Genomic DNA, 23,933 nt, shown 5'->3' with positions numbered 1-23,933 from the left:
AATACTTCTGTTATCTTTAGTAATTGGTTGAGTTGTTGATTTGTTGCTGCCAGTAGTTTTAGATCATCTATGTATAGCAAATGTGTGATTTTGTGTGGGTATGTTCCAGTAATATTGTATCCATAATTTGTATTATTTAGCATGTTGGATAGTGGGTTCAGAGCAAGGCAGAACCAGAAAGGACTTAATGAGTCTCCTTGGTATATTCCACGCTTAATCTGTATTGGCTGTGATGTGATATTATTTGAATTTGTTTGGATATTAAGTGTGGTTTTCCAATTTTTCATTACTATGTTTAGGAACTGTATCAATTTAGGATCTACTTTGTATATTTCCAATATTTGTAGTAACCATGAGTGGGGTACACTATCAAAAGCTTTTTGGTAATCAATGTATGCATAGTGTAGCGACCTTTGTTTAGTTTTAGCTTGATATGTCACCTCTGCATCTATTATCAGTTGCTCTTTACATCCTCGTGCTCCTTTGCAACAGCCTTTTTGTTCTTCATTTATAATTTTGTTCTGTGTTGTATGTGTCATTAATTTCTGTTTAATGACTGAAGTTAATATTTTGTATATTGTTGGTAGGCATGGTACGGGGCGATATTTAGCTGGGTTTGCTGTGTCTGCTTGATCTTTAGGTTTCAGATAAGTTATTCTTTGTGTAAGTGTATCAGGGAATGTGTATGGGTCTGCAATGTAACTGTTAAATAATTTAGTTAGATGTGAATGTGTTGAGGTGAACTTCTTTAACCATAAATTTGCTATTTTATCATTTCCAGGGGCTTTCCAATTGTGAGTAGAATTAATTGCTTGGGTGACTTCATGTTGCAAAATTATCACTTCAGGCATTTGTGGTATCATCTTGTATGTGTCTGTTTCTGCTTGTATCCACCGTGCATGCCTGTTATGTTGTACCGGGTTTGACCATATGTTGCTCCAGAAGTGTTCCATGTCTGTTATGTTTGGTGGATTGTTTATTTTAATGTGTGTGTTATCTATTGTCTGGTAAAATTTCTTTTGGTTTGTGTTGAATGTTTGGTTTTGTTTCCTTCTATTTTCACTTTTTTTGTATCTTCTGAGTCGTTTGGCTAATGCTTGTAATTTCTGCTTCTTTTCGTCTAATTGCTCTGTCGCTTCTTGTTGTGAGATTTTACATAACCTTTTTCGTTTTTTTTCCGAGATTTCATTTCTTATAAATTGTGTTAGCTGTCCGATGTCTTTTCTCAGTTTTTCTATTCTGATCTGTAGCCTGTGTTGCCATGCTGGTTTTGTGGGTTTCTTCTGTGTGTTGGTTGGTTCTCATCTCTGCCTAGTGTGTATATTTAGTGTAGTGAGTGCTCCTATATAAACCAGTAGTTGTAACTCTTCCATAGTTGTGTTTTCATTTATTTTGTTGTGTATGATTGTGTTGATAGTTTTTATTGTTGTTTCGACTTGTGGGTTATTTGATGGTCTATGCAAGAATGGTCTAATGTCTGTATTTGTGTCTTTGTATTCTATATATGTTAGCTGAAATTTTTCTCCTATATCTAACATCTGTGTCAGTTCGTGTTCTATTTGTGCTTGTTCTGGTGGCTGTCTTAAGATTTCATTTTCCTCTGATTGTTTAATTGGTGCTCTGGGATGTTTGAGTCCATTACTGTATTTTCTTCTTCTTCTGATTGCACATTATTTTGTTCCAGTATTTGTTGTACTTGTTGTATGATGTTTTCTAATTCTGACTGGGGTATCCTGTTATTTTTGATTATTACACGGATCTGATCAGCTAGTCGTTGTTCTGTTAAAAATTTTAATTCTGGGTATCTGGTAATAAATGTTGTGTATACTTGTGATCTGTATCCAGTTGTGTTGGTTCCTAGGTTTGTTGCTTGGTAATAACAGAACATGAGGTGTCGATTAACTTCATCTGACCATCTCATCCTCTGTCTTTGTTTTCCTTCTAGGGTGGTTGCAGGAAGCATATCCTGCAAAACACCTCTATTTGGATTTAAATCATTTTCCAGTTGGCTAGCAGTGTCGTTACCATTGTGGGCAGGCATAGGGTTCAAGCATCATCCCCGACCATGACGGCGCTAGTCCGAGGCTTCTTTAGTTCTGTCCTGAACCAACTAATCACACTAAAAGGGGGGTTAGCCCTATTAGTGGTTTGTTCTTTTCGTCGTCTTTTACGACTGGCAGAACATACCGGAGGCCTATTTTTTCCCGGGCCTCCACAGGGATTGTTATTATTATTACTATTATTATTGTTGTTGTTGTTTAGCCATCTGATGTATTTAAAGTGATACATGTTGTATAATTACAAATAAGCCTTGACATTTTGATTATGGAATAACAATTTTCTGCAGCTTAGTATATTTATAACACAGGTTACAGCATAATACATTTATGATATTCTACAGTATTTAGTTCTTTACCCCATTACATGAATGTATCCATTAATTTTAACTTGCAAAGTAGTTGGAATGACAAAGAGATAAATCAATGTGTAAGACAAATGTTTTACGAGAAGAATGAGAGAAATGATATAGAACAAACAAGTCCATTTGAAATGTAAGAAGTGATATACCAAATGTATTACATACCTATTTTATTTTATTGCACTCCACAGAAACTTGAAAAGGAAAAAAGTAATATGCAAGCAAGGGAAATAAAGATTTTGGGATGTCAGATAGCAGTAACAAAATGCAAAATGAAAAAGAGTTAGAGAGACTACATGTGTCGACTGCGCTAAAGAGATTAAAATTGTATGATATGGGAAGAGAGTGAATGAGGTGAGCATGCCTAAGAAGATGCATGAGATGAGGATCACAAGTAAGGAACCAAGGAGAAGGCCAAGATACAAGTGACTAAAAGGTGTGGAAGAAAGCCTTCAGAAGAGTGGGGAAGACTAGCCCAGAGTAGTGACAGAGATGCTGGGAACATGTGAGAAGGTGTAGAAGCTTGTGTTCAAAGCAGACTCTGTCAATTGCAGGGAACTGTACAAAGTAATGCTTGTTACTGGAGTGGCACAGAAATGTAAAGCTTGAATGGGCATATGCTTGTAGATAGATGTGGTAGGTCCGCTGTTGTTTTCTATCTACATAAATGATCTTTTGGATAGGGTGGATAGCAATGTGCGGCTGTTTGCTGATGATGCTGTGGTGTACGGGAAGGTGTCATCGTTGAGTGACTGTAGGAGGATACAAGATGACTTGGACAGGATTTGTGATTGGTGTAAAGAATGGCAGCTAACTCTAAATATAGATAAATGTAAATTAATGCAGATGAATAGGAAAAAGAATCCCGTAATGTTTGAATACTCCATTAGTAGTGTAGCGCTTGATACAGTCACGTCAATTAAATATTTGGGCATAACATTGCAAAGCGATACGAAGTGGAACAAGCAGGTAATGGCAGTTGTGGGGAAGGCAGATAGTCGTCTTCGGTTCATTGGTAGAATTTTGGGAAGATGTGGTTCATCTGTAAAGGAGACCGCTTATAAAACACTAATACAACCTATTCTTGAGTACTGCTTGAGCGTTTGGGATCCCTATCAGGTGGGATTGAGGGAGGACATAGAAGCAATTCAGAGGCGGGCTGCTAGATTTGTTACTGGTAGGTTTGATCATCACGTGAGTGTTACTGAAATGCTTCAGGAACTCCGGTGGAAGTCTCTAGAGGAAAGGAGTCGTTCTTTTCATGAATTGCTACTGAGGAAATTTAGAGAACCAGCATTTGAGGCTGACTGCACTACAATTTTACTGCCGCCAACTTACATTTCGCGGAAAGACCACAAAGATAAGACAAGAGAGATTAGGGCTTGTAGAGAGGCATAATAGGCAGTCATTTTTCCCTCATTCTGTTTGGGAGTGGAACAGGGAGAGAAGATGCTAGTTGTGGTATGAGGTACCCTCCGCCATGCACCATATTTTGGATTGCGGAGTATGTATGTAGATGTAGATGTAGATAGTAACTATCTCTACTTTCAAAGTTTCAAGGTCCAGTATTAAGTGAGGAATCTAGGCATATACTACAGCCCCATGTGTACTGCTCCTCTGTGGAGTATAAAGACAATATTTGACTAATCACAGTGCACAAAGATTCATAAAAGCAGTCATTCTTCCTGCATTCAATATGTGCATGGAAAAGCATGCAATCCATAGTGATTTGCAGTGTGCAGATTTAGGTGCAGACTAATAACAGGTATCTCTATCAGCAGTGTTATCTTAACCACTGTTAATATTACTGCATATAGCACAAAACAGAATAAAAGAGTGCAGCAGCAAAAACATCAAACTCCCGTAGCTACTGAAAGAACAGAAAAAGCTGTGTTTCGTATTGCCAGTGCTTTCCACGTAGGAGTCATTAAGTTTCCATAACAGTCATCATACAGGAGCACATGTTCTTAAGGATTGTAATGATCTACTTGTTTATCCACTCACATAGCTCTATTGGTTCAGCAACCTCTAGTAAACTGATGCTTTAAGAGTGGTCAGTTCCTAAGGCAAGTTGTTTGAACAGTCCAAAACTGTGATCATTACCTATCATTTCCACATCCATAAAATATAGGAGATGTGTTATCTTCTTCAGTGAAGCAGTTTTAGAACAGAGAATGTAATATTTTATCATTACTAACAATCATTTGCCAGATGACTTAGGTCCATTAACCGATTTTGCATAGGAAGAAAACTCTGCAGCTGAGGTCTTGTTTTCAGTTTCATTGAATAGTTCTTGTATATATGTCCTTATAGTTGATTTGCTGTTGTTCAGCTTTGGTATGTCACAAGGATACCACTTCATTTGAATCTGCTATACTGCTCTTATCTTTCCAATATTGTTAATGAACCAGTGTTCTCGTCCTTTCCATCTCTGACTGTTTTTATGAGACTAACTTATCTAGTGCATTGACAACAATAAATCTGAATTCATGGCAGAGATCCTTCACATTTACCTCCACAGACCTAAATGTTTGCCACTCATGGAGTTCCTAATTTATTTCCTACGGTACTTATAAAACAGAAGTATCTTGCTGTCTTTTTTCCTTAAACATGAGTTATCAGTGTTGCTATCATAGCCTGATAGTTACCCGTTCATTGCAAGAGGAAAACGCAGTGTAAGCCAATGTTAAGTTACAAATTCATCCATGAACGGTATTCCTCTCTGTGTGGCCTCTCCTTCTATGTAACTTACTGAACCAAATTTGTTAAGGGTTCAGATAATATTCCCCCAAATGCCTTCTATAGAAGCATACAGTGTTCTGCCCTACTTGTTTAATAACTGAGAGATGATGTTTAAGTGCCTTACAAACCTCAAGTTGATATTTCTGCCATCATCTTGATCTGTTTTTATGCTGGGGAAGAATCTTGTCTAATTCCATTTGGCCATTTATCTGCCAAATGTATTGAATTGGTTGAACCAACAGTTCTGATTTCAGTTGACCTACAACTTGTGTTCTTTTTTTAACACTAACCAAAACAATTCATTTCTATTACTATTTTTGAACCTACCCCTTTCAGAATGATTACTTCCATTTTGTACTAAACACGCCCTGAACATGAACCAGCTCATCCGTGAGGGTAGTCATTCCTCTTTACTGTGCTACTTCATTTATTTCATCAAATATTTGTTGTAGCTTTTTTCCCCCTCTTTTCCCTCTCAACATGTCCATCACCACATTCAACTGCTTACTTTCCTCATCCATCTTGCATGTTGATTTTTTTAAAAATTTTTCTGTATTTGTACTTGCTCCCTCATACTACCCATCCATATACTATTGTTACTTATTTATTGATGTTATTCATCCACTGATTACATGCTCAAAGCCAGAATTTTGTTTGTTTTAGCCATCACAAAGGTCAATTTGCAGCGGGGCGGGGTTGATGCGCTGCGTCACGTTTCAATTATTGATGTCGACCTACGTCAGTATATTGTCCATTCACCACCCATTGCTCTGCATTCGTAGGTACTATGTAGATGATGAGAAAAACAGCGTTGAAGAAAACAACCATCCCATACTTCCGATTACAAAGTCCGAGAAACTCCAGTAACAAGACAAACCTGTAAATCTCTATTAATAACGGGCATAGTGGGTGCTTACTCCCTTCATTGAAAATATTTGTTTGTAGATGCTGATGTTTTATTACACTCCTTTTCATTTATTGTGTCACTAGGCCCACATTTATGTTGGTAGTACATCTACTACCAGTTTGTGCAGCTTATATCACATGTAAGACAGTCAGAAATATGCTTAGTCCAACCCAAAATATTACGAGATTCACACAGGCAGCACACTGTTACAAAGTGAGTTCACATTCAGTCCTTTTCAGTGGATTCTTCAAAAGAAGATGCTCTCCAAAATGTTCTGTACGGAACACATCATGCAGAATATTCACAAAGACCAATAGTTTCACACATGGTTTATTCTCCAACCAACATTCCAAAACCCCTCAAAATTCACCGAAATGTCCGTAATTGCATCTGCTAGCACGGCGATATAATATGAGTGTGATTTAACCATCCTTTCTTCATCTTACAGATAATTTTTCGGGCACATTTAACATTACCTTCTTGTCCGACAGCGACTCCTCGGCTGACTGAATGCCGTCGCTCACAGGGCATATAAGTCATTTGATTACACAGGAAAGACTTTTCTCTCATTGGTTGATCAAAATGATCATCCAATCAGATTAACCTTTCATGATCAATTTCGCACGCAAACCGCTTTACTCCAATCAGCATTCGCAGATGCACCTACGTCATTTCATATTGCAAAATTTCACAAAATGTTCCACAAAACCAAACAAAATGAAAATCAAAATAAAACTATGCTTTAAATATACTTTAGAACTAAATATCCTCTTATTATCTTTCTGGCTGCCTTATTACAAAAGCAGACACTCCTAGACATACGTCATCCACCAGTTAGGGGGGATTCACCATTTTCAGGACGTCCTGATTATGTAACACTTGCTATATATGGATGGTGTAATACATTATAAAATTGAAACTTGATGTATGTCCCCACATACACACTCACATTCACTCTCATCTACTCCCACCCGAACACAAAATATAAATATCAAGTTTTAAACTATTAATTTCCTTACGAGAGCAAAACTATTAAAAGTTTAGAATTAAAATTCTTTAAAAATAGCTGTGAATGCGTTTAGTATTTTCAAATGACAAAGAAACTTAAACTGTCATGATTCCTATCTGAATTTACTTTGCTAGGTGTCGGTTAAGTACTTTTTTAATAGGTTTTTTATATTTTCAAAACTATTAAAGTTATCCACTTGAAAACTTTACACACTGTTCATCTAAATTATAATAGTTCCTATACCAAATTTGAAAACAAACAGATTATATTTATCATAGTTATTTAGTTTCTTAGGTGATATGAATAAGTGATCTTAGTACGCTCCACACAAAGCAGTTCTCATGGTCTGCACACCACAACAGATGGCATTATGACGTGAGCAGCCAACTACACAACGGCCGGGGCTGGATGTTTCATTGTCAACCTCCAATACAGCTTGATCTAATGGAATAGAACTTACGCAAAACTCTGCAGCCATGCAAATAGCTGTGATGTTACAAATTTTAAAAACAACGTCCATGGCTATCAGTGTTCAGCATATGTTCAGATATAACTGCTGCATTTTGTTAGAATGCACATTGTTTTCTAATCAGTGGACACCCAAATGATTTATATGAATGTATATATGAATATGGTTGATATCTTGTCCAACTATTCTGTAAATCCATATTCAGAGTCAGAATACCCATGATTTCTGTAATTTGATTTACATGAAAACTTGGATTCGTCCTTTAAAGGAGATATGGCTAAATTACTTCCCAGTCTTTGTCTACTGTTAACTAAATTAAACACCAGTCAAGGATTAGCTGTTAGTTGTTTAAACTGGTCAACTGCTACCTACAAGGTGGTACAAGGAGCATGAGGGACATTCAATCAGCATTGTGCCAATTCCTGTAGCATTTATTACCAGTAGATGAAACCTGATAGTGCCACAGCTTCTTTATTCAAACAGCTCCTTATTCTCTGGCTGAGCGGGCCATTTGCCATATCTCCTTACCTCAGAAAAAATATGAGGGCATACCATGAATAGAACCCAGGTCCTTGTTCACTGATAGCAGCAATGCTATTTGGCTACAGAGGTATTCGTCTGATTTTATCTTGTGCTTCATACATCATTACCACATCACTGACGAGACTTATTTTCTCCTTTTTTTCCTATTTTGATCAATCTCTCCTACATTTTTGTCAGGTAGATGTGTAGATCAAACCACTAATGAAGATGTACTGAATCTAATAGAGGGGAAGAAGAAATTTATGAGACAACTTGACTAAAAGAAGGGATCAGTTGACAAAACACATCCTGAGGCATCAACGATTCATCAGTTTATTAATGGAAGAAATTTTGTATATATGTGTGTGGGGCTCACAACTTCAAATGTTAGAGGGAGAGTGAAGTTTCACTATGGTAAGAGTTTTAGATGGGTGGATGTTTCAGTAGTTATGCAGAAAGAAAGATAGTTTCACAGGATAGACTAGTGTGGAGAGTTGCATCAAACTAGTCTTTGGATTGGAGACCACAACAACACCTTTTATCATCCTTAAAATGTGGGGATTAGTGTTAAGCTTTCACCATGATTTATTTTTACTAGTGAATGATGAAATATTATTTTCTTTTTTAATTTATATATTCTTATATATTACAATAACAGAAAATCCTATAGGGGTTATTTTATATCCTATCAGATGGGGTTAAAAAATGTAATGTGCAATTGGAAGATAACGTGAAATCTGCTATCCAATGAAATGAATGTTGCAAAAGCAGTAATTTGCTCACTGGGAAAATAATGACAGTATGACTCAAATAGTTCATCTTTTATGATTTTAGGTGAAGAGACCGGTAGTGCTCATTGGAGAAACTGGAACATCAAAAACAGCAGTAATTCAAGATTTCTTGAGGCAGCTAAATCCGGAGACATATGTAAGTTTAATAAGTTAAATTATTCAGCTGTAATGTAATTGTGCATTCTACAAATAAAGTGAGCCACAAATATGAGCAACTTTACACCATACACGTGTATGTGTAGTATGAAGAAAGTCACACTAATACAGGACATTCACTGACAGCAAAAATTATTTGGGCATCAAACTGGGTATGGTATCTGCAGTTCCGGGGTTTTGTGGAAAAGCAAAAACTAAAGAAACACATAATTTCTAATGGTGTTTTCAAGCATACAATCAGTAAATGTGCTATTGTTGATCCATTCCAACCACTATAATTGCAGTACATACAAGAATAATGTAGTTGGATGATCAAGCAATCAAATACAGTTGCCTGGCCAGCTGAATCTTCTTTCTAGTTACAGCACTTCAAGGTCAAATTTGGTATATTGTTATTATGAAGAATGATCTCAGTATGTTTTTACACTTGACTTAACATACTTTAGGTTTGTAACATAATCCTTCCATAAATTTATTGGGATTACTTGTTATACTCTTAATTTATTAGTAGATACAGTAAGTGAATGATAATGCAACTGGAAGTTTTGCATGTATATAGGACTTCATGTAAAGATCACATCATTGTATTATAATCTCCAAAACATATGATATCATTCTTTATTTTTTATTCTGTCCCATTCTGCTACATTACAATTTCCTGCAGGTGTTGACACAAGCTACACTGTTGCCAGTATGTGCATATGGCAGGACTTAGTATACTGAGGATAGCCAAGTTATTGTCGCCATATGTTAACTGCTAGGTCTTCCTCACTGCGGCAGCCTCTCTTTAACCAGGTGTCAAGTCAAACATTGTAAATTCATTTATTCATTGTGTTCCATAGACCTAATCATGAAGGAGAACCTTCAAGGATATATGATGATTGAAGGCACAAATATTATTTCTGTACATTATATTAACAATTATCTATGATTATACTGCTGTATATTATAAGGGGCAGTCAAATGAAAATGAGACAAATGGAAAAAAGTAAGTAAACTGTTTATTATTTCAAAAGTAATCACCATAACTGTTAATACATTTATCCCAGTGTGAGACAAGATGGTCAGCTCTTTCACTGAAAAATGTTTGCACTTGCCTACCGAACCATGATTGTACCAAGGTCTAAATCTTTTTATTGTATAATGAGATAAGTAATATAATATTCAAACCATCACCTTTATCGTCCAAAGTATTACTCCATAACTACTTAAACTATGCAATATTTTAGACCATCCCCAATCCCAGCCTTCACCAAACTGGTTGTTTCCGCGCCGGCAGCATGTGGGCCTGTCCCAAATTTCCATAAGTTTCGTCAGGAAGCACTTACACATTCTACATATACTTCCAGTCTCTCCCCATGTGTCATCCATATTTTTAGTGCCCTGAATAAAGACATTTTTGGCCATTGATTTGCTTCAGGTGAAGAGGTGCACGCCTGGGTACAATCACAGTTCTGCAGGCAACTGCAAACATTTTTCCATAATGCCTGACCATCATGTCTCACAGTGGGATAAATGTATTATCAGTTAAGGTGATTAGTTTTGAAATAATAAACAGTTTACTTACTTTTTTCCACCTGTTTTTGTTTGGCTGTGCCTTTATGCCTAGGTGAAAGTGGAGTACTGGGTCTGGATGGGAAGCAGTATGGTGAAAAATGATGAGGGAGAAAATGCTAAGGCTATGTATATGAGAAGGGAAGAGCCAAGGAAGGAGACTTATGGAGATTAGACCTGGGGTGTTGCTGAAGGAACAGTTCCCATCTTCATACTTTGGAGGAGTTGGTTGTTGGCCGAGGTTGGGAGATATCCAACAAAAGGGATACGCATTCAAGCAGTTGTTAGAATAATTGGTATTATGGTGTTCTGTATCTTAAGAATGTTCACCAAACAATCAGTTAGTCAGTTGCCACACCCACATGCAATAAGGCACAGTAATCGCAGTGCAGCTAGTATATAGTATCAGTACTTTCACATATGCAGATACCTTTGGTAAGATGTGTAATGAGATCAAACTGTACCAAGACGGTGATAATTGAATGAATAGAGAAGTGAAATGACCTGTTTGGTGAAGGATTGGGGATCGTCTAAAGTATTGTATAGTTTAAGTAATACAATAAAAGAAGATGCATTTACTTCCATAGGGTTTTCTAACTGGAAGAAGGCTTTGGAAAAATTCCCTCTTCATGAAAATATGTTTACACATAAAGAAGAAGTTCTGAAACTAAATTCTGTCACTAACCAAAGTGTGGCCTCCCAATTGAATGAACAGTTAGATAGTGATATGAAGAAAGGCCGTTTAGCTCTTGAAACAATTTTTACTACCGTGCAATTTCTATGCCAACAAGGGCTAGCAATTAGAGGGCATGAAGATGTAAACTAAATTTTTTTTCAGTTGTTGCAACTCTGAAAGAATGACATACCTGAGTTTAAAGATTGGTTAAGGCATTCGGGTTATAAGTGGACATCCCATGACATTCAAAACAAGATCATTGATCTGCTAGGTAAGTCTGTGTTGAGAAAAGTATTGGCTTCAGTCAAGCCAACTGAACATTTTTCTATTACGGTTGACGAAACAAGTGATTCTTCGATTCACGAACAAGTGTCATTTTGTATTCGAACTGTCATTGATTCCTTAATCATCAACGAAGACTTTGGAGAAAAGAGAACCACTTGCATGAATATCAAGAGCTCAGATGGAAACCCAGTTCTAAGCAAAGAAGGGAAATCAGAAAGGTGGAAGGAGTATATAGAGGGCCTATACAAGGGTGATGTATCTGAGGACACTACTATGGAAATGGAAGAGGATGTAGATGAAGATGAAATGGGAGATACGATACTGCGTGAAGAGTTTTACAGAGTACTGAAAGGTCTTTCAGTACTCAAAACAAGGCCCCGGGAGTAGACAACATTCCATTGGAACTACCGACGGCCTTGGGGGAGCCAGTCCTGACAAAACCCTACCATCTAGTGAGCAAGATGTATGAGACGGGCGAAATATCCTCAGACTTCAAGAAGAATATAATAATTCCAATCCCAAAGAAAGCAGGTGTTGACAGATGTGAAAATTACCAAACTATCAGTTTAATAAGCCACGGCTGCAATATACTAACACAAATTCTTTACAGATGAATGGAAAAACTGGTAGAAGCCAACCTCGGGGAAGATCAGTTTGGATTCCTTAGAAATGTTGGAACACGTGGGGCAATACTGACCCTATAACTTATCTTAGAAAATAGATTAAGGAAAGGCAAACCTATGTTTCTAGCATTTGTAGACTTAGAGAAAGCTTTTGACAATGTTGACTGGAATACTCTCTTTCAAATTCTGAAGGTGGCAGGGGTAAAATACAGGGAGCGAAAGGCTATTTACAATTTGTACAGAAACCAGATGGCAGTTATAAGAGTTGAGGGGCATGAAAGGGAAGCAGTGGTTGGGAAAGGAATGAGACAGGGTTGTAGCCTCTCCCCGATGTTATTCAATCTGTATATTGAGCAAGCAGTAAAGGGAACAAAAGAAAAATTTGGAGTAGGAATTAAAATCCATGGAGAAGAAATAAAAACGCTGAGGTTCGCTGATGACATTATAATTCTGTCAGAGACAGCAAAGGACCTAGAAGAGCAGCTGAACAGAATGGGCAGTGTCTTGAAAGGAGGATATAAGATGAACATCAACAAAAGCAAAACGAGGATAATGGAATGTAGTCAAATTAAGTCGAGTGATGCTGAGGGAATTAGATTAGGAAATGAGACAATTAAAGTAGTAAATGAGTTTTGCCATTTGGGGAGCAAAATAAATAATGAGGTCAAAGTAGAGAGGATATAAAATGTAGACTGGCAATGGCAAGGAAAGCGTTTCCTAAGAATAGAAATTTGTTAACATCGAGTATAGATTTAAGTGTCAGGAAGTCATTTCTGAAAGTATTTGTATGGAGTGTGGGCGATAACGAGTTTAGACAAGAAGCGAATAGAAGTTTTCGAAATGTGGTGCTACAGAAGAATGTTGAAGATTAGATGGGTAGATAACATAACTAATGAGGAGGTATTAAATAGGATTGGGGAGAAGAGAAGTTTGTGGCATAACTTAACTAGAAGAAGGGATCGGTTGGTAGGACATGTTCTGAGGCATCAAGGGATCACCAATTTAGTATTGGAGGGCAGCATGTAGGTTAAAAATAATAGAGGGAGACCAAGAGATGAATACACTAAGCAGATTCAGAAGACTGTAGGTAGCAGTAGGTACTGGAAGATGAAGAAGCTTGCACAGGATAGAGTAGCATGGAGAGCTGCATAAAATCAGTCTCTGGACTGAAGACCACTACAATAACAACAACAAGTATTTATGGAGTAATACTTTGGATGATTAAGGCGATAATTTAAATATTATATTACTTATCTCAGTGTACAATAAAAAGTATTCAAAGGATGTGGGTTTAGTGTTCAACGTGTTGAAGTCTAACCACTTAGAAATATTTTGAGTGAGCCTAGAAAACCAGCCATCTATGTCATTATTTAAAACAGTACTGACACATATGTGTTTGGTATATCTTAAAGAGCAATACCTAGTGAGAAAGCCCAAGTTTCAACTTTTATTTTCCAGATTTACTTTAGTTCTTTGCTAGATTACAGTTTTTAAAATAATGATAATAGTAAGTATAAAGATCCTTTAAAAAGTGTGAGGTTAGTTCTTGAGCAGTTTGAAATGTAATTTGGGTTTAGACAAATAAAACAAAAATAAATTGTAATTATAGCAGCAGTATCTGTGGAAGTAATATTAGTGATGAGAAATTGTAGCAGGCTGCAGTTTACCTGATATGAATCTTTTTCAGACTGCTTCCACGTAGACATTTCACCCTCTGATCCAGAATCATTGAATTCTTCCTCTTGTGTTTCAGAAATGACTTGGTCACTCAATATTTGCAGCAAAATTACAGCAAACTGCAAAACCTGAAACCTAACAGGTGCAAGCATAAACTTTAACAACGCAATCACATATTGGCTCAGCCATTCATGACAGCAGCCATTATGCTTGCTAATGTTTATTTTTAAATAGTTCAAGAAATTGACAACAGGAGGCAGCACCAGTCAACAGACATGTACTGAGATATCTGTACATTGATCTCATATGAAATGAGTCCATTTTGCGGGGGATAGGTAGCTCACGTGTTGAGAAAATCATGTCTGAGCTATACTCAGGTGCAGTCTCTGAGCACAGTGTTGTGGGAAGAGATATGCTCAGTCTTGTTCACCAAAGTTTTATAAGCCTGAGTCATATTGGGTGGTAGAGGAGTATAGTTTCATGTCTGGTTCAGAGATGTATATGGTTTGTTGGTAAATTGCAGGGAGAAGTGGCATGGTAAACCAGTTTCCTAGATTAGGTGGAAAGGATAGTATTTTATCTTCCATGCAAACTTAATATTTGTATTTTAATAGTTGTTAAAGAATAACAGTTACCAAAATCTGGAACAACAGTATGTCTTTACTTGTCATGTCATACACTTATTTGAATGTCATATAAGTTTCATATGCATCGATGCACAAAACTTTAAAGATAAAAGTAACTTTTGCATGATGTGGCACTGACAAGTAACATAACTAGATGAAATTTGGGGCATGGAAAGAACTACTACAGTATATTAGAGAAGGTAACTGAAATAGATACGCAATGAGATAAACAGAAGTGACACTTTTATTCAGAAACAATAATTGCATTGAAGTCACTGTGATTTATGATGATCCCCTGGACACTTGAAAAGGTTGGACATGGTTCATAATAGGGTGTGTGATCGCCACAGACAACAGTGCATGCTCTGCAACATGTTCCCATGCTGGCTGCAAGGTTAGTAAGGTGTTCTGGTGACAGAACATTCCATTGCTGCATCAGTGAGGTTGACTTTTACTTATGGTCATTGGTGCATGTGGAAGTGCTGCAATATGTCTCCCCAATCCATCATACACGTACTCAATGAGATATAAGTCAGGGGAATGGGCATGTGAGTCCATTTGCCAAATATTCTCTTGTAACAAGGGCTCCACCTCCTACACTGTTAGATGTATTTCACACATTGTTGTCCATGTAAAAAGTTAGGACTGAATACACCACTGGATAGACACACAGGGGGAAGCAGCACCATTCACAATAACGTTGACAGATGGGTGTACCATTTTCAAAGACATGTAGGTCAGTATACCCATGTAAAATTATGCCTACCCATACCATAACAACTGGACCATTAAGCCAATCATGATCGACAATGTTCCTGGATGCATTATGTGTTTCCACCTCTCACCATTGAATTGTATGTCCAGAATCGGTAATCATACTGAATGTGATCTTACATGTGGAGATCACGTGACCCCACACCACATTATGCTCTTGACACCATTGCAAATGATGCCACCAATGTGCAGATGTCAACAGAACACAATGTACTGGTCATCAGGCAAAGAGATCAACCCCAAGGAATGCTCATGGCACTATGGAGTGTGAGATTGCATGTCTTGCAGACCAATAAAATGTGGTAGGAATTGTACCTACTGTTTGATATGGGTCCCTAGCTAACTGTGGTGCAATGCACTGGTCATCTGCTGCTGTAGTTGACAATGGCCAGCCTGTGGCTGGGAATGCACCCCATGCTTGTGAAATGATGCTGTGAGTGATACCAGACTCCTGAGCTACAACTGACACACTTAATTCTTCTTCCAGATTCCCAATAATTCTTGCTAGTGTAAATTCATCCAAATGGTGTCTTGGGGTATTATTGTCTACATCTACATCTACATTTCTACTCTGCAAGCCACCCAACGGTGTGTGGCAGAGGGCACTTTACGTGCCACTGTCATTACCTCCCTTTCCTGTTCCAGTCGCGTATGGTTCGCAGGAAGAACGACTGCTGGAAAGCCTCCATGTGTGCTCGAATCTCTCTAGTTTTACATTCGTGATCTCCTAGGGAGTTATAAGTAGGGGGAAGCAATATATTCGATACCTCATCCAGAAACACACCCTCTTGAAACCTGGACAGCAAACTACAACGCAAAGCAGAGCGCGTCTCTTGCAGACTCTGTCACTTGAGTTTGCTAAACATCTCCGTAATGCTATCACGTTTACCAGATAACCCTGTGATGAAACGCACTGCTCTTCTTTGGATCTTCTCTATCTCCTCTGTGGTTCGGATCCCACACTGATGAGCAATGCTCAAGTATAGGTTGAACAAGTGTTTTGTAAGCCACCTCCTTAATCTCAACCTGGAACCCGCCTTACCAACAATTAATTTTATATGATCATTCCACTTCAAATTGTTCCGTACTCATACTCCCAGATATTTTACAGAAGTAACTACTACCAGTGTTCTGCTATCATATAATCATACAATAAAGGCTCCTTCTTTCTATGTATTCGCAATACATTACATTTGTCTGTGTTGAAGGTCAGTTGCCACTCTCTGCACCAAGTGCCTATCTGCTGCAAATCTTCCTGCATTTCGCTGCAGTTTTCTAATGCTGCAACTTCTCTGTATACTATAGCATCATCTGCGTAAAGCCGCATTGAACTTCTGATACTATCTACTAGGTCATTTATATATATTGTGAAAAGCAGTGGTCCCTTAACACTCCCCTGAGGTTACTTTAACATCTGTAGACGTCTCTCCATTGAGAACAATATGCTGTGTTCTGTTTGATAAAAACTTTTCAATCCAGCCACACAGCTGGTCTGATTGTAATGAAGAATACCACCAATGCTCACTCATTGACAGACATTGTTTTTTCCCATTCCTTCAAATGCCTTGTATTTTGTGGCCACCCTCTATCTAGCACTATAGTCACACTGACCTCACACCGTGTGACATCCAACTTTCTGTGCATGATTTGGAGACTTCTGACTAAATGATCCCACACTTTCATTTAGTTCCACCAAGTTGTTAATGCGTTTTCATAGTTTGTCTATGTCATCTGTACATTTTGCATAACAGTTTAGTGTCTTGCTTCCTTGAGAATCAAATTTTTTCAGCTGTGTAGAAATTGGCTATTCTCTGAAGCCCAAGTAATTTCAGTTTGTTTGAGTAGTAAAGGACAATATGATGGTGATTTACCAGAAGAGAAGCAATGGAGAGAAAATAAATTTTAAAAAGTTGAAATTGATGTTTTTGAAACATTGAACACAATTTCTCTGTTATGGAGGATCAGAGAGGACAAACAGATTGTAAAGGTGAAGTGCACAAATGAGTGACAATCACACCACATCCTCCATTAAGAGAGCCGAAAACTGTTATTAAAGAGTGAGACCTACACTCTAATAATGAGCTAGATGAAGCTGTTATGTTATGATTAAAATAAAGTCTAAAAAAAAAAATACACCTCAAATTACTGAATGGAACAGAAAGGAAGCAGATCTATTTTGATGAGCTGTTCTCACTGATAACAGCTTGTGCTTCACTAACACATAGTTTCCAGAATTCCTTAGCTCTCTAAAAACAGTTATGAACTATGCTCTAGATATGTATACAATATATAACATTTGGTTACACGCACAGCTTTCTTTGCATTGATGTGGCCCACTCTATAGATTATTTATATTATTATTAGAAACTTTATTCAAAGGAAAAAATGTGGTAATGATAATTTATGTCAAACTTTTATTGTTTGTAGCTGGTGCTAAATGTTAACTTTTCTTCTCGCACAACTTCAATGGATGTGCAAGGTAATATTGAAGCGTCATTGGAAAAAAGAACAAAAGATACATATGGACCACCAAGGGGGAAGAAATTGGTCATTTTCATTGACGATTTAAATATGCCACAGGTAAAAAAATTATAAACATACTCTATTATTTATTATAATGTTCCAATAAATGAGGTTTTTTTTATTATTTCTTTGTTTCCTTACACCTTTTCTCAACCCCTTATCTGTTTTCAAGATTTGTAGATCAAGTAAATTATTGTTGCCAAGTAAACTGTTGTTTTAAATACCATAATTAAAAGGTGAAGTGATCACATAATGACCATTTCTAACATATCTCCAAAAAACTATCCATCTGCAATTTAGATGTGCCTATTGACTTTGTATTTACTCTGAGCCAAGTTGTTAATGCACTAGTTAATAATGACAACTGAACCTCTTGAAGTCAATGATCAACAATAATGGAGATTCACCCATATATATCTCATTTCATGTACAATGCAAGTGCTGTTGCCAGCATTATACAGAAACCCATCCCCCATAAGTAATCTTTGAGCAATGCATGATCCATTCATCTTTTGTTTGAACACTGTGGCAAGTGAGTTAACACTTAACTGTGTCTTGTTTGTCTAATGATTGTGTGTATGTGTCCTTTTCCACTTTTCATTGTGTGTGGTTACTGTTCACTATGGTATACACAAAGAACCAGAGCATGTTTTCTGTATTAAACTGTGCAAAAGGAGAGTAACATGTGTAAAGTCAGCTTGTCTCTATTGAAAAATTTCCCTGTCTATGTGTTCCAATTATCCAGCAATACATAGAATAGTTTAGAAATTGTAAGAGACTGGATCTGTATTAGTCAAACAAAGATCCTGAGAACCAAATGTTTAATTGTGAGTAAACTATTTAGCATTGGCCTTGAAAAGAAGTCTGTGAAAATTGTTGCACCATTTAGCATTTTAGGCAGGTGTCTCAGTAGCACCAGCTCACAGTACTGTCCGCAAACTCCAACTGCAACCACACGTAGAAACAGCACTGGATGGCTAACCAATCCAGATACTGTTGCTTGACATCAGTACTGCAACTGGAAATTGCAGTCTGTGTATGATGGAGGGATTTATCCTTAAAAGCTCTTTTTTTCTGATGAACCATAGCTGCATTCATTGGGGCACATGAAAATAAGGAACATTCGACACTGGAATTCAGGAAATCCTCATTAATTACATCAAGTTTCTCTTTATGATATGAAAACAGGAGTGTGGTTTGCAGTTAGTGCAACACAGTTTACTAGACTGGTCTTTTCTGCCACACCGGTTTTGATATATTAGTGAACAATAAACTGTGTTGGAGTCCAGTCCTGCATGTTATTTCACTACTGCAGTTCTCTGTTTAGAGGTTTACTTCTTAACTTTTGTTTTGGACTATATTCCCAAATTAAACTCAAAAATGGTTCTAATGGCTCTGAGCACTATGGTACTTAACCTCTGAGGTCATCAGTCCCCTACAACTTAGAAGCACTTAAACCTAACTAACCTAAGGACATCACACACATCCATGCCCGAGGCAGGATTCAAACATGCGACCTTAGCGGTTGCGCAGTTCAAGACTGTAGCGCCTAGAACCACTCGGCCACCCCGGCCGGCCAAATTAAACTCATACAGTGCCTTCATTCCAGAACCTTCCCTGATTTCTTTGGTTTAAATTGCAAACAATTAAGTATTACTGTATGATATATCAAAGACTCCAATGATAAAATCCATAAATAACATTCACTACTTCTTTTATTAAATGAACTTACACGAGAGGTGCACTTTTTTTAAGAGATCATACAGAAAAATTAATGGAAAATCCATTACATTCTTATCGATATACATCATTGTATTATTAAACTCAAAAACGCTTTCTCTTTGCCTGCCCTTTGAAAGCCTCCATCCAACCACCTGTCAGTGGCTGGGACCTGCAGGCCTATTTTGCATTGCAGACATGGTAGGTAACACCACAGGAGTCACATCACTGCCCCATGGCTTGGAGGAAACAGTAAAACTCACAAAATAGTGGAATCAATGCCAATATGTTGATGACAGTATAATGAGGTGTTTTTCATGATACAATAGTTGATTGCCTTCTCATTCCCTAGAGCTAAATTCATGTGATTTTTATCTTGGAAGGATGTTGAAACATGTCTGCTTGTGTCTGTATATGTGTGGATGGATATGTGTGTTTGTGAGTGTATACCTGTCCTTTTTTCCCCCTAAGGTAAGTCTTTCCGCTCCCGGGATTGGAATGACTCCTTACCCTCTGCCTTAAAACCCACATCCTTTCGTCTTTCCCTCTCCTTCCCTCTTTCCTGATGAGGCAACAGTTTGTTGCGAAAGCTTGAATTTTGTGTGTGTGTTTGTGTTCGTTTGTGTGTCTATTGACCTGCCAGCACTTTCGTTCGGTAAGTCACATCATCTTATATATAGAGTTATAATAGAGGGAAACATTTCACGTAGGAAAAATACATCTGAAAACAAAGATGATGTGACTTACCAAATGAAAGTGCTGGCAGGTCAACAAACACACAAACGAACACAAACATACACACAAAATTCAAGCTTTCGCAACAAACTGTTGCCTCATCAGGAAAGGAGAGGGAAAGACGAAAGGATGTGGGTTTTAGGGGAGAAGGTAAGGAGTCATTCCAATCCCGGGAGCGGAAAGACTTACCTTAGGGGGAAAAAAGGACGGGTATACACTCGCCACACACACATATCCATCCACACATATACAGACACAAGCAGACATCTCACAAGCAGACATATTTAAAGACAAATATGTCTGCTTGTGAGATGTCTGCTTGTGTCTGTATATGTGTGGATGGATATGTGTGTGTGTGCGAGTGTATACCCGTCCTTTTTTCCCCCTAAGGTAAGTCTTTCCGCTCCCGGGATTGGAATGACTCCTTACCTTCTCCCCTAAAACCCACATCCTTTCGTCTTTCCCTCTCCTTCCCTCTTTCCTGATGAGGCAACAGTTTGTTGCGAAAGCTTGAATTTTGTGTGTATGTTTGTGTTCGTTTGTGTGTCTGTCGACCTGCCAGCACTTTCATTTGGTAAGTCACATCATCTTTGTATATATATATATATATATATATATATATATAAAGATGATGTGACTTACCAAACGAAAGCGCTGGAACGTCGATAGACACACAAACATACACACAAAATTCAAGCTTTCGCAACAAACTGTTGTCAATATGTTGATGACAGTATAATGAGGTGTTTTTCATGATACAATAGTTGATTGCCTTCTCACTCCCTAGAGCTAAATTCATCCATAGCCCAGCTTTAACCAACACTTTTTTCGCCTTTTTTCACAGCAGATCTCCAGTTACTTTCTCCAGTTATTTTCATTTTCATCTCAACCTCATGTTAGACTTTCCACCTTCTAATACCATGCCACCCTCACAACACCCCCACAACGACCCCATTAAGTTTTATTTAAAAATATATATATAGTTATAATAGAGGGAAACATTCCACGTAGGAAAAATATATCAAAAAACAAAGATGATGTGACTTACCAAATGAAAGTGCTGGCAGGTCGACAGACACACAAACAAACACAAACATACACACAAAATTCAAGCTTTCGCAACAAACTGTTGCCTCATCAGGAAAGAGGGAAGGAGAGGGAAAGACGAAAGGATGTGGGTTTTAAGGGAGAGGGTAAGGAGTCATTCCAATCCCGGGAGCGGAAAGACTTACCTTAGGGGGAAAAAAGGACGGGTATACACTCGCACACACACACATATACATGTATATGTGTGGATGGATATGTGGGTGTGTGCGAGTGTATACCTGTCCTTTTTTCGCCCTAAGGTAAGTCTTTCCGCTCCCGGGATTGGAATGACTCCTTACCCTCTCCCTTAAAACCCACATCCTTTCGTCTATCCCTCTCCTTCCCTCTTCCCTGATGAGGCAACAGTTTGTTGCGAAAGCTTGAATTTTGTGTGTTTGTGTTCGTTTGTGTGTCTGTCAACCTGCCAGCACTTTCATTTGGTAAGTCACATCATCTTTGTTTTTATATATATATATATCACTGAATTTGAACTGGGGTATATTAGTGTTGGACATTAATACAATCACATGCTCTTAATCGGATACATGGTAGTTTCTCGAAGAGGAAGTTGAAATAAATGTATTATTGTAAGGTAAATAAAGGAGGAAGATTCCCAGCCAAGTATTATTTTAGGTCAAAAATGTGCTTGTTGCTCAATGCAGTCCCCATTTAGACCAGCACACTTTGTCCAAAGTTACTCCTAGCCCCAAAGTACTATACAGGAAGTTACACAAAATACACATTACCTTGATTATCCAACATAATGGATATTGGGAACACAATGATTCTAGTAACTACCTTTGACTCTCTCACAATTAGCTGCATTTTAGCAATGAGTATACAGACCAGGGAGCAAATAACAGTATTTTATTAAATACCAGTGCCCTTCTAGAATAATGTTCACTCAGTTTTATCGTAAAAGTTTGAATACCATAAATGGTTTATATTTATAGAGAGGACATTCACATTGTAAATGCTCCTCATATGTAAATGAAAATTTAGTTACCAACATTATGTGATTGCATTGAACATGTAAGTTAGAAGATACTATTGTATTAATATTTGGTCTACAATTGTCAATAATTACATCATGAGTGAAACGAGATAATTCTATGGATTTTACCAATCACTAATTTATTGTATGATGTTCTTACAGGTGAACATCCATCAAATTTAACCCTCTGACTGTGTACCCATGGGCCATAAAATAGTATTTTATTGAAACTCATTGTAATTTCAAATTAATATCCACTCATTTTCATTGTAGAAGTTTTTATACTGCCATAAATGTTAATTGCTTGTAATGAGTGGTATACACACTCCCACTAAAACTAGGGAAAGCCAGGAAGGAGGTTTTCAGTTGCCTGAGATTGCAGTCATGTGTACGAGTTGCGGCTGTGTGTGTGTGTGTGTGTGTGTGTGTGTGTGTGTGTGTGTGTGTGTGTGTGTGTGTGTGTGTGTGTGTTGTTGAAAAAGACCTTAATGGCCGAAAGGTATAATTGTGAGAATCTTTTTGTTGTGGCTATCTGTGACTCAGCATCTCTGCTATATGGTGAGTGGCAACTTTCCTTCTCAATATTGCTACATTCCCACGATAACTAGTTTTGATTCAATTGTAAATTGATGACCAACAGTATGTAATGACATTAATGCAAATATTATTGGCTTAATATTTGGTCTTGAGTATGATTAACTGTAATTTCATGTATATTTTTACTTTAATGCCAGAACTGTAACCTACTCCTCTGATCGGTAGGTTTGACAATTTGTAACATGTAGTATACGAGAACTGACATTATATTGTATGTACCGAGCGAGGTGGCGCAGTGGTTAGACACTGGACTCGCATTCGGGAGGACGATGGTTCAATCCCGCGTCCGGCCATCCTGATTTAGGTTTTCCGTGATTTCCCTAAATCACTCCAGGCAAATGCCGGGATGGTTCCTCTGAAAGGGCACGGCCGACTTCCTTCCCCATCCTTCCCTAATCCGATGAGACCAATGACCTCGCTGTCTGGTCTCCTTCCCCAAAAAACAACAACAACAACATATGTTGTATGTGCATTGGTGTAATTTATTTTATTATTATTTTTTTTTTTTAGAAAATTTTTGTGTGTGCACAATTGCATCTGAAGACTGGGTGGAAGCCTGAAATTAATTATGCATTAAAGAAAGTTAGATATAGTGGGAATTAGTGAAGTTCGGTGGCAGGAGGAACAAGACTTTTGGTCAGGTGATTACAGGGTTATAAATACAAAATCAAATAGGGGTAATGCAGGAGTAGGTTTAATAATGAATAAAAAAATAGGAGCGCGGGTTAGCTACTACAAACAGCATAGTGAATGCATTATTGTGGCCAAGATAGACACAAAGCCCATGCCTACTACAGTAGTACAAGTTTATATGCCAACTAGCTCTGCAGATGATGAAGAAATTGATGAAATGTATGACAAGATAAAAGAAATTATTCAGGTAGTGAAGGGAGATGAAAATTTAATAGTCATGGGTGACTGGAATTCGTCAGTAGGAAAAGGGAGAGAAGGAAACATAGTAGGTGAATATGGATTGGGGGGAAGAAATGAAAGAGGAAGCCGCCTTGTAGAATTTTGCACAGAGCATAACTTAATCATAGCTAACACTT

General features: G+C 37.6%; 1 protein-coding gene across 1 annotated transcript in view; it reads left to right on the top strand.

The window, feature by feature from the left end:
• The window catches only part of LOC126263364 (dynein axonemal heavy chain 10), a 1,742,213-nt gene that overhangs the window by 1,200,738 nt on the left and 517,542 nt on the right, over nucleotides 1–23,933 (top strand). Inside the window, exons 44-46 of the mRNA XM_049960456.1 lie at nucleotides 8,542–8,561; nucleotides 8,903–8,995; nucleotides 17,658–17,810. Coding sequence (XP_049816413.1) covers nucleotides 8,542–8,561; nucleotides 8,903–8,995; nucleotides 17,658–17,810 — 266 coding nt within the window. The remainder of the gene's footprint in view (nucleotides 1–8,541; nucleotides 8,562–8,902; nucleotides 8,996–17,657; nucleotides 17,811–23,933) is intronic.

This window comes from Schistocerca nitens, chromosome 6 (assembly GCF_023898315.1).
Source record: "Schistocerca nitens isolate TAMUIC-IGC-003100 chromosome 6, iqSchNite1.1, whole genome shotgun sequence".
Classification (NCBI taxonomy): domain Eukaryota; kingdom Metazoa; phylum Arthropoda; class Insecta; order Orthoptera; family Acrididae; genus Schistocerca; species Schistocerca nitens.
Note: the sequence above shows the minus strand (reverse complement) of the source record. Positions and strands in the feature narration are given on the sequence as shown.